Consider the following 16343-nt stretch of genomic DNA (forward strand, 5'->3'; position numbering starts at 1 on the left):
TGTCATTATTCCTCTGAAATAAAGTGATTTACCTATTCTGAAAAGAGGAGTTAATCTGTTTTTATACAGTGAAGAATAATGCCACATTATTTCTTCTAAAATTAGCAGCTGACAAGCTGAGACTTCAGTTCTCACAGCATCTGGCTCTCTGGCACCACACTGTACTTACCACAATGAAGGTCTACTTTTACCAGTTTTACAAGGATTGGTGGGGAATAGCCATTACCACAAAGGCCTACATTCACCGAACTCCAGAACAGCAGTAGGTCTAAGGTACCTCAGACTTTCTTTCTAGAGAAGCAATGTGCAGAAAACCTGATACTGACATTTCAAAAAAGTTGCAGAATTTTGAATGGACTCAAAGTCCTCTTTCAGTGGCTTAATCGTACAGGAGAGGTCTTTCCATCCACTTGTACCCTTCATTAGTCGTCTTCCAAACCAGAAGCAAACATGTGACAATCTCATCGTAAAATTCCACATTTTGACATTTCCAGTGTCCAAGGCAGGCAGTGAAAGAGTGAATTCTGAAAGCTGAAGTCAGACTTATCTAGGTAAATAAGTGGTTTCTTTTTTTCTTTTCTCAAACTCTAAAGCTTCAGACACTGAATAACCGAGCACATAACCATAGTAATGGCTGAATAATTTATCTTGAAAAGATAATGGCTATATTTTATCACACGAATGCATAGGAACAGCGTAGAGACTTCTCAAAACTGCTCGCCTGAGGAATTCCCTCTGTTTGCTGTTCATGTTTCAAGTGACAGCATGAAGGGCTCAGCATTCACAAAGAGACTTGGGAGACTGAAAACCTGAGAAGTCATTTCCATCAGACCTGGGAGACAAAAATCACAGAGCTTATTTACCCCCTAGAGAGTTTCCAATTAAATACCATTTCAATGAAATAACCAAAGTTTCCTGGCTCTCCTTTACTGATGCGGGGCCATATTCAGGTCCAAGTTACATGCAGAGAATTCCCAGCAGCAGATTTGAAAGAAAATGTAAGTTAAACTTTCCCTTCACCCCAAATCTGAGACAAGCGATCAGGTGATATTTCCTCTGTGTTTAAGTACTAAAATTTCACTTTTGTTGATGTTTTTCCCTGACTGTGATGACACAGAGAACATGAAAGATAATAAATACAGTCACCAAAACCACTTATCACCATCTGACATTTCCCATCACAGGTTTGGCCTGGGCAGTTTAAAGTCCACCACTTTTTATGTTTGCACTTATCTTCTTTCATCCAAGTAAGGAACAAGAGAGAACCAAGACAAGCCACACTGCTCTCTGTGCTTGTTGTCCTGACTGCCAGGCTCCATAGCAGCACACTGTTGGTTTTGGTTGTTTGGGGTTTTTGTTGGTGTTTGGGATTTTTTGTTTGTTTTCTTTTTTTTTTCCTTGAAAGGTAGGTGACTGTCCTCTTGTCCACTCAAGAAAAGGATTTTCTAACAGTTGAAGAGCTCCTTGGAAAAAGAACTTATTGGAAGAAGTTGCTTCCTCAAGAGTGGTTGGCCTGTTTAGAAAGGCACATCAGCAAAGCTGTGTCTTCAACTCCCTGTATCCATATGCTCTTACAGTGAATAGAGGCCCTGTGTCAGGGAAGAAGGGCATCATCTCCATCTGATATAACAATGACTCCAGGATAATGCCGCAGGGTTGAGCACCTACTGGTCTCAAGCCAGGAAGGCAAGGCCTTGGGGGTAAACCCCACCTTCTCAAAGCTTCAGCAGTCCTCAGAGAGGCGAGCAGAGGTTATCTGGGTTGAACCAGGGAGGCTTCTGAGGCAGCCTCTCCCTCTGAGAAGGCAAAGCTGTCAGGACATGCTGCTCAAGAAGCAGCATCCAAGCAATAGGGTTGTATATGCTTGAAGGTGCTATTTCAGACAAGAGATGACCAGAGTAAAGTTGTGGTCTGGGAAAGCAGAATGTGAGTATCTAGCTCAGCAGTTTTCATTTCTGGTTTTGTAAAGGCAGACCTGGTGACCCAGTTGCAGAAAACAAGCTAGCTATGTTTATCACTGTATCTTCCTTGACAGTAACTTATGTTTAGACAGATTTCGTTGTACACCTTTTGCAACATACATGAATCTTCTTCTGTATGGAGCCTGGTGGGGTTCTACACTATCTACTGCAGGAAAGCACCTAATTGTTGAACTTTTCTTCATCCTTCATTGTTAACAGCAAAAAACAGAGTCAAGACTGCCTTCCGTACTTCTTCTACCTGCTTTGTTATAGTGTGTAAATTACATCAGGCTAAAGTACATTTTTGCATTCAGTTTAAATGGTTTCAACTGACCTGCAACCAGTGTTCTGCAGTACAACACTGGCAAGTGTGTAGTCTAAGGAACAGACAGATCAGCACTCCCCTACTAACTACTCCACATGTTTACTTGTCAACAGGAAAGCCGAGCAGCAAAGAAAGAGTTCCATGAATGCAGATATGTATCTGTCAGCAGAGAGAAAGCAGGACTGTCCACATCAAATATGTAAACCTCCTTTTTCAGCACACAAAACTAAACTGTAACTTGTCCTAAGATTCATGTACTGGAGGGGGACACAATTACACTGACCAAATATCTAAGGGCAACTTCCCGTCATTGCCTCTTTACAAAGCACAGAATGAATAACTTCCTTGAGAAACCAAGAAAAATTGAATAAAGCACCATTTTAATTATATTCATAATGATTTATTTGAAAATATGCTCTCATTATACTGTTATCTAAGCACAGCCCATTGTAAGGCAGAAGTAGTTTGGCTCCACCCAAATTTAAAGTCATTATTATAATTATTCTCACCAGAACAGTCATTAATCACACAAACAATACCTGGCTTGCAGAAAATATGTGAGAGGTAGCTATATTATGATTTACTATTATTTTTCTTACATTCTTTAACTCTTACTCAAATACTTATTTTCTATGAAAATGGTTTTTTTTTGAAAAAGGTAATAACAATCTTACCTTCAGATTGATGCGTGGCAAGAGGTGTCTGTGTCTCCTTGGAGTATGATACCACCTCCCGAGGTAAGAAATCAACCTGGGTAATCTTTGACACGCCTAGTTTGTGCAGTCTGCGTCTAAGATGGAATACATGACATCAAAAGGTTAGTTATGTTAAATGTAAATCAGAAGCAAGAACAAGAGTGTTCGCTTTTATGAATAGGGTAAAAAAAATACTTCAGTGTTTGCTAAGATAAAACACAATACACTGTGCATGAGAAGTACCTAATTGCAGTGAAGAAAAATGACCTGGGAACCATTTGCCATAATAAAGTACAGTTACTGAACCTCTAGATCATGCTGCTGAGAGGGATTGTAAATGGGAGAGAGAAATGACCAGATTTTGCCCCTTGTAACATGCAACAAGATTCTCTTTCATACCATCATTACTGCAATGTTCTGCCTGCTCAGAGTTAATCCTCAGCCTGAGATACACAATACTGGAAAGGGTATGGTGGGTGTAAACCAGGCTGGATTAGAACTGTCAGATGTTCACCTGAGAGCAATAATAGAGCCTTTAACTGGCAAGGTAGGTAATTTCTATAAAGGAGATTCTCCCTTCTACAGGTGTCATTAGTAGTGGAACTGATGTAGGTTTATGATTAGTAGAGTCCTAATGCAAGGGTTGGAGGGGAGCTCTGAGACACAGTTGGAACATGGCAAGTATAGCCTTCTTCTTCTACTACTTCTCTAACTTTAAACAAACCATATGAAATAAATCAGTAAAGCCAACTAACTGTAAATGAGTGAGAGAAAAGGAAGAGAGACAGCTGAACGTGGTCATTAACAGTGCTAGTCATACACAGTTCACTCAACAGTGAGAGGAAAAAAAACTCAGTTTATTTCTTGAATATTATTTGACTGTCTGTAGGGAGGGAAGAATAAACAAACAGTTACTTTCAAGTGTTTTACTGGAAAAAATGCCAGCTTTCAGCAGAAAAAATAATATGCAAATCAACCACATAAATCCAGTTAACTAGATGAGTAAGAGCAAGCACACTTTTACATTTATGGGAAATAAATTAATGGACATGATGGTTCTGAACTGCCATATCATTAGAGAGAGGAATCTGGAAAAGCAGAAAATTCATACACATTATCCATATCTCCTCCATTTTCAAGGCTGTCAGAAGAACAGAGGTCAGAGGGGTTTTGATCTAATTCATTTACAGAGGTTTAGGTATTCAATTAAGATTGATGTCTGAAAGGAAATGGGAGTCTCAAAAGGAAATTGTTATCATTGGATGACACCTACTGAACTCTTCATGTGGTTCATACTACATCAGCTATATATTTTTCTAATCTGTCTTACCAGCTGAGTTGTTATCAAGCTTAATGCAATTAGATTCAGCAGGTAATTGGTAGGAATTAGCCCTATCATATAACAAACCACTAGAGCAGGAAAATAGTTGTTACAGCTCTGAGTCTTTTTTCCTTTTCAAAAAGGAAAAATAAACAAGTCTCCCTCCTTACAACCATTTGTGACTTTGGCAATATGAATTAAAGCTATGACTGTCTGAAAATCCTTCAGAAAAACTTCTGTGCCATTACCAGGGACAGAAGAGCTTCTGCAGTTTGTGATATACTTCAGCTAATTGAAGTTTTAGCAGCATTACATTTTTGTAGCTTCTTTAACTGAGGGTTTGTGTGAATTCAAGCTTTAATAAATATCTCACCCCAGCAAAATCTCAATTGCTTTTCCCTCTTTCAGCACCAGATGTGCAATCTCTGTTGCCTACTTGGTCAGTTAGACTTCCCTGTGTAACCAGTCCTATGTTGCCCCAGGCTGCTGGTTCCATTTACTGAGATTCTTAAGCCTTCTGCATTGAAAGAGCTTCTTGACTGTGGTCTTGGTTAAGTAAAATCTCTAATTATGTGTCTAATTCAGGCTAATTAGAACCTCACCTAATTCTAACAACAGTTCCACATGAGGTCATGCATAACTCCTCAGCTGCTGAGGATGGGGAACATTGATTCAAATGGAGAGCTGGATACAACTGGTAGTTGAGTTAACCTCTTTGTAGACTGCTAACCATCCCAGAGCCTTGTGCTGAGAGAATGTGTGGAATTTCTCACTTAAAACATTTCTAATTCAGGAATTGCTGATGCTTGTACAAACATGTAGTGTCACCCATATTCTGGTAAGTACTGGTGAAAACAGGGAGGATCATGGCCCCTTAGTTCTTTTTTGTCCCTATTAAGCAACTTGTCATGGTTCTGATGTAATTAAAAGCTGGCCTAGCCCTTGATCCGAAGCCCATAGGGACAACTGGAGCATCCTTTCAGTGTCTGGACTCTACTAAATATGGACTGTAATGTTCTAGTCTCTAGTTCTTTTTAGGGCAGCACTAAACTGCCTATTGCTTTCCCATTCCCATTTTTCATCTGAGGTGCTCACATAATTCTTATAATTTACAGTTCGCTGAATATTCATCTTAGCACAAAAGCTTTGAAGGATTCCTTTCAAAACTGCTTATGGGATGTCAGTAGGAGGACAGTGACTAAAGCTCATGCATTAAAATTTATTTCTCTGTCTGTAGGTGCCACAAGAAAGATGTCTGTCCTAGAAGTGTTTCGCTACACATAGAATTCAATTGCTGACTGCAGAACTTTTTTTTTTTAATTGTGGTTTGGTTTTCGTGGGGTTGTTTGTTTCTTTTTTACCTAGTCTCATGGCACCAGAGGAAAGTCTGGTCCTCTCTCTGACTCTGCCTTGGTTTTGAAGACAGTTTTCTTTCAAAAGCAGCAGGACTTCCATTACAGAGCATACCTGTGGATTTACTCTTTCGTGTGCTTCTTTTCTGTGTTTCCACTGACTGCTCATAAAAGATTGAAGTCCTGGGGCTATACACAGAGCTATCTTTTCTCAAGTCAAACAAAGGAACTTGCCTTGCACAGCTATTTGAGGAACCCTGCTCCCAGCAGTGCTCATCTTTTAATCCAAACTCCTGGGAAAGGATAGTTGAGATTTCTAAAATTTCTGTATATTAAACCAAAAAACTCTACCTTTTTGGCATGGTCCAGGTAAAATTGTAGAAGCTGGATCTATTTGAAGCCACACTCAGGTGGAAATTACAAACATTCTTAACAGTTCTGGATGTGGATAAACCCTGTTTAGAAAGCTCTCTGGGGACTTTCCACTCCTCCTGATCTTTCCTGGTGAACAGCCCTAACATCCCTAACTGCAGCTGGGAGCACTGTCAATGAGGAGTCAAAGGGAAATGGTTGTTTTTCATATAGAATGGTGAATGAATTTCATGTGGACTAGTAAAAGCATAAGACACTTGCTGGAGACCCAGACAGGTAAGGCCATAAGTTCAAAGGCAGAGCAGTTTCTTCAACATAGAGATTTGGTTTTGCCTACAACTCAAGTTCTCAAGAACTTGAGGGACTGCTATGTATCATTTTTTAGAGAAACAGTTTATCCTAAATATCTCTGCAGGTAGGTATTTCTAAATGATTTAAATTAACTAATTTTTTTAGATGCTTGGGGCAGAGTAGTTCTATCCCAAACCAGATAATACTAATTTTAGCTCTAGAATAATTTTTAAAATGCTTGATTAGCCTGAACTCAACTAAGATGGCAATTATTCTTGGACTATGATCATATCTAAGTGCACAATTAGAAGCAGATACACAGCTCCTAAGGAAAAAGGGAAAATGCATGTGGAAACAGCGTAACTATTGCAGGCAGGAAGGAGGAGAAAAAGTACCTTGCAAATGATTCAGAGAGAAAAGTCTGAATCAATAGGTACAAACAAGAACAATGTAACTGTACATGCACATTTAAGTGCCACAATAATAACATTTCATCTGTAATGAAATTGTTATTTGTATTGTGTTTCAGGCAACAGAAATAGCAGCTTATCTTTTCACAAGCTTCTCTAAATAGTTTTTGGGTTTGTTTTGTTTTTCCACAAAGATGGCTTTGCTGAAGCTTCTTATTGATGAAACTAAATAAAAGGAAACTTAAATTATGGTCTTTTTGAGTCAACAAAGCAAAGGAAATTATATAAAACCAGCTCAACTGGGAAGCATTTTCAACATAATTCTTGCAAATAAATGATAAACAAATAACAAAAAGAGCTGACATATACCCAAGTTCAGAGTCAGACTGGAGCTGCAGCACTGAGGGGTCTGTGTCCCATTGCAAGGTCCTAGGGTGGTAATCAGCCGTGCAGCACAAAGGGAGGGGGGGAAAAAGAACACACAGAATTAACTGAAAGGATGAACAAAACCCCATCTCATTAGTTACATGCTCTATGTAGTACATTCAACCTCCAAGTGCAAGGGACAGCCATAGTATGTCAAACAAGGTTTGTATGTCAAACTGTGACAGGGCAGTCAACTTATTCAAATTACATATTATTGGTAAACAAAGGGAAGAAGCTGGGTTTCCTTTCAGATACTGGTTAATGAAACATTTTTTTCTTTTTCTGAAAGATTTCTAACACTTTAACTATGGTTGATGCATTCACAATAATCAGTAAAATGTGCAGGCACAATTTATTGTCATCATGTTTTTATAATAAGGCAGACTGAGCACTTGCCATGAACTCCACTGAAGAGTCGAGCCCTTCACACACTCCTGAGACTGATGGTCACCCATCCTGTAATCAGTGCTCTGGGCACGAACATCACATAGTGCCTATGCCAGCAAAGGGCACAATGACATGAGCTCTGATGTATTCTGGGGGCTTCTTGGACAAATAAACAAATTCTTCTTCTTTTCCTCCAGATAAAATTTCTGGGGAAGAGGGGAATGAAACATCTGGGAAAATCAGATCTATGACAGTCTCTTAATGGACTGCTGTCATGGGGCAATGTTGCCAAACATCCAAATGCTCCAGAGGTGTGGTCTGAAGTGATGTTCCTTGCTTTGCAGTGCAACTTGCCATGCTACCATCTCCAAAACACTTTGCAAACACTCACAGGGCCTTTCTGAAGTCCTGTGAAATACTTACATTCCTCCAATTTAGAAGGACAAAAATTGACATATTGAGGCCAACAATATCAAAAGTGCCCACTCGTTCCCTGGCACTTTATTTTACTTTATTTTTCCTCCTTTGGGAAAATACATCTCATAGAATCATTCCAGTTAGAAAAGACCCTCAGGATCATCGAGTCCAACAATAACCTAACCCTAGCACCAAACCACATCCCTAAGAACCTCATCTAAATGCCTTTTAAACACCTCCATAGATCTCATATGCAAGAAAACTGCCAGAATCCGTGACAGAATCAGGAATCAAGTTTGGCTCCTGAACACCTTTTCCTGTAGTATGAACTCTAGACTATGCATTGTTCTCACTAGCAGAGGCTGAAGCAAAGGAGAGTGTTCCTTCATTAAAGCAAGCAAGTCATGCAGACACACTGGATAATGATAGTCCTCAAAATTAAAAACTCCTCTCATTTCTCCTGACTACAAGTTTTGAGGATACAGAGAACATGATATTACCAGACTCAGCCAAAACCAGCCATGCTCAATTTACACCAGCCTTTCTGCAACAATAGCAACCTCTGCCAATGAATCACTCATATAAACCAACAAGTTATTGAATTAGGTTAAAATAGATCTCCTAAAGCCATATAATTATGCTACCTCCTGCACTTAGTATAACTCACCCATTCTATTACCAACATTAACTCATTCTCTGGAGAGACAGACAAGGGCATGGGGTGCACCCTCTCATGTCAGAGTGAAACAGAATCAATCTCAACACCCTGTATGTACAAAAAGAATGAAGAATTGTAATGCAAAAGTGCTTTTCCATGCAACAAAAAGGCACTTATTCCCCTAAACTTCTTATGATCCCTAGTGATGTGTATCGGCATGAAAGACTTTACACTGATACAGAAAGAATTCTCCAAAATGAAACTGCATTACAAAAGGGTCAGAGACAAAACACTAGAGTAATAAAGAACAGATCACAGAATCACAGAATCACAGAATCACAGAATCACAGAATCACAGAATCACAGAATCACAGAATCGACTGGGTTGGAAAAGACCTCATCAAGTCCAACCCTTGGTCCAACTCCAGTCCGTTTACTAGATCATGGCACTAAGTCCCATGTCCAGTCTCAGTTTAAAAACCTCCAGGGATGGTGAGTCCACCACCTCCCTGGGCAGGCCGTTCCAATGCCTGATCACTCTCTCTGTAAAGAATTTCTTCCTAATATCCAGCCTAAATTTCCCCTGGCAGAGTTTAAGCCCATGCCCCCTTGTCCTATTGCTGACTGCCTGGGAGAAGAGACCAATCCCACCTGGCTATAACTTCCCTTCAGGTAGTTATAGAGAGTGATGAGGTCACCTCTAAGCCTCCTCTTCTCTAGACTAAACAACCCCAGCTCCCTCAGCCTCTCCCTATGGGTCTTGTGTTCAAGTCCCTTCACCAATCTTGTTGCTCTTTTCTGGACCCACTGCAGCACTTCAATATCTTTCCTGAACTGAGGGGCCCAGAACTGAACACAATACTCCAGGTGCGGCCTCACCAATCCAGATTTTTTCCTTGTAACTTGACTGTAGCTCAGATACAGTGGAAAGGAAAGCAGACATAAGGATCTGAATGTGTGATGCAAAGCAAAGGCATCAGTGAACAACGCGTTATAGATACTCCATTAAAAATGGTATCTTTGTGAAAATGACTCTTATAATGTCACCAAGATCAGCAGCATGTATTAGGGCTTGCTATGTAAATGCCAGTTTCTAATCTAATAGCTGCCTAGGGGCTATTTATACATGCATATCCAGGATTTCCAAACACTGACAAGAAAACATATATAACCCGTTTCAGTTTTCTGCCCCGCCCCCCACCCCACATCCACTTTCAAACCTACAAAATTTCTCAAGGGATAAAGACTATTCCATCAGAAAGAACTCTATTATCATCTCTATTATCATCTGATGAAAACAAGAGCTTGCAACAGGTGTCTAAAGAGGTACAGCCCCTACACTCCACCTCCAAGAATCCAGACCAAGTTACAAGAGAGGGCACTTTCACCTTGTACTCAGCTGAATGCCTAAACAAAATAAATTTAGAGATCTCCCATGCTCAAGACAAAACTCAAATCCCCAAAACATGAGAACAGCAACATCTATGGTTCAGACCATCATTTGTTACATGCAGACCCTACATGTAGTGGAGACATGTTCCTGCCTTAAGTATTTCATTATCTAGATTCTGACATAGAGACTTCACCAGTCTTGATATTGATGCATACTTTTAATAGCAACTCTCTTTGACTCCTGATTACAACTGTTTTCAACTGGTTTAGTGCATCTGCAAAACATTTCCTAGATTTGTGCTCCAAATGGTAATTGTTCTCTTTGCATTGTTGTGTTACCACTTGCAATGTCTTGAAAAATAGGTAAGGAAGCAATCTGCTGTGTTGTCTTCTCAAGCTTGGCTAGGCAATGTTACTGCAGAAGATGAGGTTGCAGGTAGCAGATCTTCTGGTTCTAAGTCTCTTGCCCTAGGAGACACAAAATGCAAGTGGCTGTGCCCACAGAAGGGAGGCTGGAGTACACGGGAAGTGACTAGATGTTTCAAGAAACAATATTGATTTCTCCTTTTCCTCTTCCTGGCACCTGAAGAATGTCTGCAGATCAAAATGAAAGTGAGTGAACAGTAAAGATGTAATATGGACCTGCAATTTAGCCAGCTTCCATGGCAATAACACAGAAAAAGATTCTTTGAGGATTAGCAACCCAAAAGACAATGTTGAATAGCCTGTGCTGTCATCCAGACCAGGAAATTAAAGCTAATCTGTTTGTTATGAGCAGACATAGCGTATGACATTCCTTGACCATTTGGATGAGCATCACCATTATGCTTGTTCTCCTGTGGACAGTTCTCAGCAGGGATTGTGAAATGCCATTGGATCTCAGTGAAAAAGCAGTGCCAATCCTTTTCAAATCTGGCACGTGAGTTCTTTCCCCAGAGATTTCTTCATGAAGAAAAGGATTAGGTGCCGTTGTTCCTTTCCTTTCCTTTCCTTTCCTTTCCTTTCCTTTCCTTTCCTTTCCTTTCCTTTCCTTTCCTTTCCTTTCCTTTCCTTTCCTTCTCCTTTCCTTTCCTTTCCTTTCCTTTCCTTTCCTTTCCTTTCCTTTCCTTTCCTTTCCTTTCCTTTCCTTTCCTTTCCTTTCCTTTCCTTTCCTTTCCTTTCCTCTCCTCTCCTCTCCTTTCCTCTCCTTTCCTCTCCTTTCCTTCTCCTTTCCTTCTCCTTTCCTTCTCCTTTCTTTCCTTTCTCCTTTCTTTCCTTCCCTTCTTTCCCTCCTTCCCTCCTTCTTCATAAAAGAAAACTGAAATCAGCTTTGACACTTCCAGTCACTCAAAGACAGGGTCAGAGGGAGTAACGTTACAGAGCCCAAAGCCAAATGCATGGGCCAGAGAACTCCTTGATCAGTAGGTCAGCTCTCAGGCAGAGGTCCTCCCACTCTGGACCCTTTCAGAGCACAAGTTTGTGAATGTCCCTCTAAATGGATTAAATGGATTTTGGCACAGATCTATGGAGAACAGGTACAAAACTTTTTACCTTAACATTTTTATTGGGAAAGGAGACAAGCATTAGACCAAGCCGGGGAAGGCAGTGCTCACTTGTGCTTTCCACAAAGCTCCTGCAGACCATCAGAGCTGAGCCTCCTCCTGCAGGGACACAGGGCATGGGAAGGGGCCCTGGAAACGCACCCAGCATAAGCAGCCTGGTCAGGACTAAGCCAGATCAGACCATTCCCACCACCCAGACAGCACAGACACTATTTTAATCAGAACTACCCAACATTGTTTCAAAGCTGGTTGCTATATAAGTCTCCCACACAGTGACAAACAATAGCCCTGCTATCAATCTTTCTTTTACAAGTCTGGTGCACAAACGCTGCCCTTGGCTGATTGCAGGATAAAAAGCTGTAACTATTATCAAATAACAAATTGTTCTAAAGCAGCGTGAAGGGAATGAGGGCTTTTAGATCTTGCACTAAGTAGGCAAGGTACAAGTGTTATAACCTCTCTTTACACTGATCTGCTTTGACTCTCTTCCTTTAGATAGTAATATTTTAGTATTCCCAATTTGCTCTGTATTGTGATGTCAATAATCTATTTTCTTCTTGAATTTAGGACAGTATTAATGTGGGTGCTGTTTTGGCTCTTAGTACTGAAAACGTACCAGATAATTTTGATACAATGCATCTTCTTTTTCCCCCCATCAGTAGGGGAATAACCTGTAGAAATAAATAAATAGAAAGAAGAGACCCAGTTGTCATTCATTTATTAAAGGATTGGATAGTAAAGCAACTTGTTACGCTTTTGTATTCTGAATTCATGTTCAAAGCATTAGGGAGATCCTCAGAGCACAGTTTTAAGAGGACAGAGACCATTGCAAAATTTTAGCTGGGAGGTGAAAGGAATTTGAACAGAAACATTCTCTTTTCTGTATTATTACTACCATGGAAAACCAGGCACTCCACCATCTGTTACGATGACCTGTGGAATCTTCCAGAAGATTTTATTCTGATTGCATAATGTCAATTATGTAGATTATGAATGTGCAAAAGACTAAAATAAATAAACTAAAAATACATTTTTAAAAAAATTCGAACTCTTTTGGAGAGTTCCTAACCTCAGAATGCATTAATGAAGCATGGAGTCTGTCATCTGAAACCGTCTGGACTCCATGTGAACTTCTCAGCTAAATTAAGCAACTTTGATTCTGGCCTCAGGGATAGTATATGAAACATGTGGGGCATTAGCACCAATACATATTCTTACTAAATCACCATCATAAAATGATATTTAATATCTGGAATCATGGTCATATTGCAGTACAACTTGGCCCTGATAAGTGCCTCAGTCCAACACTTTTCATTCAACCAGTGTGCAACATGCTGACAACTTAGTTCTGACTGCTTCCCTGATACTACAAATCAAATCCTCCCTCATCTGTTGCTGATGCTGCAGAACATGTGTTCTGCATGACTTCTTTTCTCCTCCCACTCTCCCTTCCCAGGTCAAGAGCAACCAGGCTTGAAAATCCATGCTTTTGAAAAAGGCTACTCGCAGAACAACAGCAAACCCTGCACTTCTCCTGCAGGGCAGGAATCTCTTTGCAGCAGTGCAAATCACACCTTCAAGCAGAACTGGAGGAAAGCAAACACCATCTTCTGGCATCTCCTGTCACCAAGAGTTGTTGTGCTTTCCAGACCAGGAGAAAACCACACTGACAGTGTACTGAGTCCCAAGGTATCCGCTGAACTGAGATTTCCATGTGTTTTCCTAATGAAAGACCATTAGACCTGACAGGTCCCAAACCAGTATCTTCCCCTGCAGCAACACCAATGTCCTAAAATTGCCCTTTGTGTGAGAAATAGCTATGCCCTCCTAACCCTAAAATACAGTGGAGTGTGCCATGACTGCACCGATTAAGCTGTGCTGAGGTTTTCAGAAATCAAAAATCAAAGGTCAATCCAATTAAGGAGAGCATAGACTGTTAGTAAACCGAGAAAACAGAAATTAAGGAGGGACTTCACCCATAGCATATGGAGTCACCCACAGCATATGGTGTCTCAAAGCACCTTTGCTTACCAGAGTAATGCTTCTAAAATGATGTGAATGTGACTAGTTTCATTTTCCCCATCTGTGGTAGCAGGCAGTCTTGACATCGCAGTGAGTATTTATATCATCTTCAGGCATCTAAGCAAAGTGCTCCAGCAATGAAATATGTCACCATGGGCTCTCTGCTCATGAACATAATGACAGGAGATTGCTCCATGCAATCAGTTCAGAGCACTCAGCTTGAACTCCAACTGTGACGTGGTTTTAGAGGTGGTTAAACACAAATAATTTTTGGAGACAGCCCAACTAACCTGGGTGGGTGATTTGGGAGGGTAAGTAAAGAAGGTAAAGCCAGACTTTTCTTGGTGATGCCCAGTGACAACACAAGAGACAATGGACACAAACTGAGAAAAGGAAATTCCACGTAAACATAAGAAAAAATATCTTTACTGTGAGGGTAGTCAAACACTGGAAGAGGTTGACCAGGGAGTTTGTGAAGTCTCTGTCCCCTCAGAAACTCAAAACCCAACTGGACATAGCCTGAGAAACCTGCTTAGGGTGACTCTGCTCTGAGCAGTGGGGGATGGACCAGACAATCTCCAGAAGTGCCTTTCCACCTCAGTCATTCTTGGGTGTGTGATTCTGTGCTCCCCTTTTCATCTCCTGCCAGCACCCGACGAAGAGCCAAGGGGCTATCTGCATTGACAGGAGAGCTACTTGAGAGCCTGAAAGCTTTCATCTGCTTTTTGCTTTCTTCTAACTTTAAATGCAGCTAGCAAAACAAGTGAATTAGGAAAAAAGAGCAAACCAAAAAGCTTAAGCCCATAAAGAATAACAGCATTCTTGGATTTGACTTTGATGCAAGGAGGAGCCTGCTCTTAAAATACAGGCTTGGATTACAATTTCCAAAAGATTCAGAATTGTTGTGCACCTGCACACGGGTGATATAGTGAAAACCAGGTCCCACCCACCTCATGCAGTCTTAAAAATACTGGATTCAACAACTGTGAGATATGAGACCTACTTTAAAATCACCAGTAGAATACAACACTTACGATGTTTTTTGAATGCATTTTTTCAATGCCACACCAAATATTGTCACGAAATTACAATACTGAAATTTCAGTATGTAATCTATCATGTATCTAGACTTCCTTTAATGTCTGAAAAGAGGGCAGAATAATTTAAGGTTGCATAGTTATTTAGTTATAAAATTTTAAAGAGTTCTACCTATGTTGTTAAGTTTCTCCAAAGCTCCTATTTGGTGTTAATTAGAAAATCTGAACTAAGAAAGTGTTTCTGAGAAATTACTGCAGATGTTTAAAAACATATATGTGTCTGGATAAACTGTTTTTATGCCTTTCATTCTAGATTGTTATAATCTTGATTTTTCTCCACTATGATTTTCACTTTCTGATATTTGTCATACATTTTAAGTGTGTCTCCAAAATACATCAAGAAGAGAAGATTCAAAGCTACTACTCAGAGATGGAAAAGTACCACTTTCCTCAATAGATGCTTTGCATCTAAGCCACTATTCTGCTGCCATCTGTGCTCTGTTTTGCAGATCTGTTCCACTTTGAAGGGATTGGCAAAAAGAAAATACCTTCCTTGTGCTGCTTGTTTTCTGAAGCACATTATGAGCAAGATGGCTATCAGCCGCTAGGGAGGATTTGTGCCTCTCAACAAGACGCTCACTTATGCTCGTAGAGCAGAATGCCGTGACTTACCACGCATCCTTGTGTTTGGAGCTGGGCTGCTAATCATAAAGTACAAATGCCATAATACATTCAGCTAACAAGGAGTTTGGCACCACTCTTGGAGCACAGCCAGATACTTGGGCTTGCATTTACACTTCCAAGCAGGCTGACACCTCTGACTTCCAGTCTTCACCAATAAAAAGAGCAACCCTGACCTCCCTGAGAGCAGAGTGCTATCTTTCAGCTGCCTGGCAACCATAACAGCCCTTCTCAAAAGGGCATGAGTTAAAATACTTTTTCTTTTTCTTTTTTTAAGGTGTATTTATAAAAAATCACAGACAAATAATTTTAAAACATGTATATTTCAAAATTATTTTTAAAATCAAGGCTACGCTGCTGAATGTATTTAATAATGGTCCACTTGACTTTTAAATCAGAATGAACAACTCTGGCATGCCTTTAATTTTAAGGACATATTGCAGGACCAATACCTTGTTGATTCCCATTTTCACAGAATTCCACTAATTAGATCTGCAGTTAAATGTATCCAATCTGTTGAACTTACTTGGTATATTTAAAGTCTGTCCTTTGATTCAGGTCTGCATTACAGAATACAGTCTCCTGGCAATGTAATGAACCTTGTCATTCTCACAATTTATATGCTATACCTACAGAAATCTTAGTCTGCAAATTCATGCTGGTTTACCAGGAGGGTCACTGTCAGTAGGAGGCTGGATCTGCGAGGGCAGAAGGTCAAATATAAGGTTCTGCCGAGCCTATGGACTGACACAGATTTACTGTAAGTGCTGGACAGCATGAACAGTCATTTTGAAAGTGCAGTAATAAAAGCATGTTCAGGAGGGGGAAGGCACAAGTTGTTTTGTTCTTGTAGCAAACCCTGAAAATTGTTTTTTTAAAATGATATTTTTATCTTGGTTTTTATACCAAGAGTGACAAAATAGAATTGAAATGATCACAAATGTAAAGAAAGAACTTGGTGGGAGAAGTTTTACATGTTATCAGCTCCTGCACATGCTTTAAAGGAACTGGAGTATATTAGGACACTTAGATCCAGAGTTTATACAAGAGAAGTT

The 16343-nt window shown here is 40.1% G+C and overlaps 1 protein-coding gene across 4 annotated transcripts in view; it reads right to left on the minus strand.

Moving 5' to 3' along the window:
• The window catches only part of DYNC1I1 (dynein cytoplasmic 1 intermediate chain 1), a gene marked incomplete at both ends in the record, with an annotated part of 175353 nt that overhangs the window by 144556 nt on the left and 14454 nt on the right, over nt 1-16343 (minus strand). For 2 of the 4 annotated variants that reach the window (XM_080339248.1, XM_080339247.1), the window contains 2 exons: nt 2961-3076; nt 7097-7156. In XM_080339248.1, the coding sequence (XP_080195374.1) occupies nt 2961-3076; nt 7097-7156 (176 nt within the window). The remainder of the gene's footprint in view (nt 1-2960; nt 3077-7096; nt 7157-16343) is intronic. The other 2 variants (XM_080339250.1, XM_080339249.1) reach the window with 1 other exon arrangement.

Source organism: Nesoenas mayeri (assembly GCF_963082525.1).
Source record: "Nesoenas mayeri genome assembly, chromosome: 2".
Lineage (NCBI taxonomy): Eukaryota > Metazoa > Chordata > Aves > Columbiformes > Columbidae > Nesoenas > Nesoenas mayeri.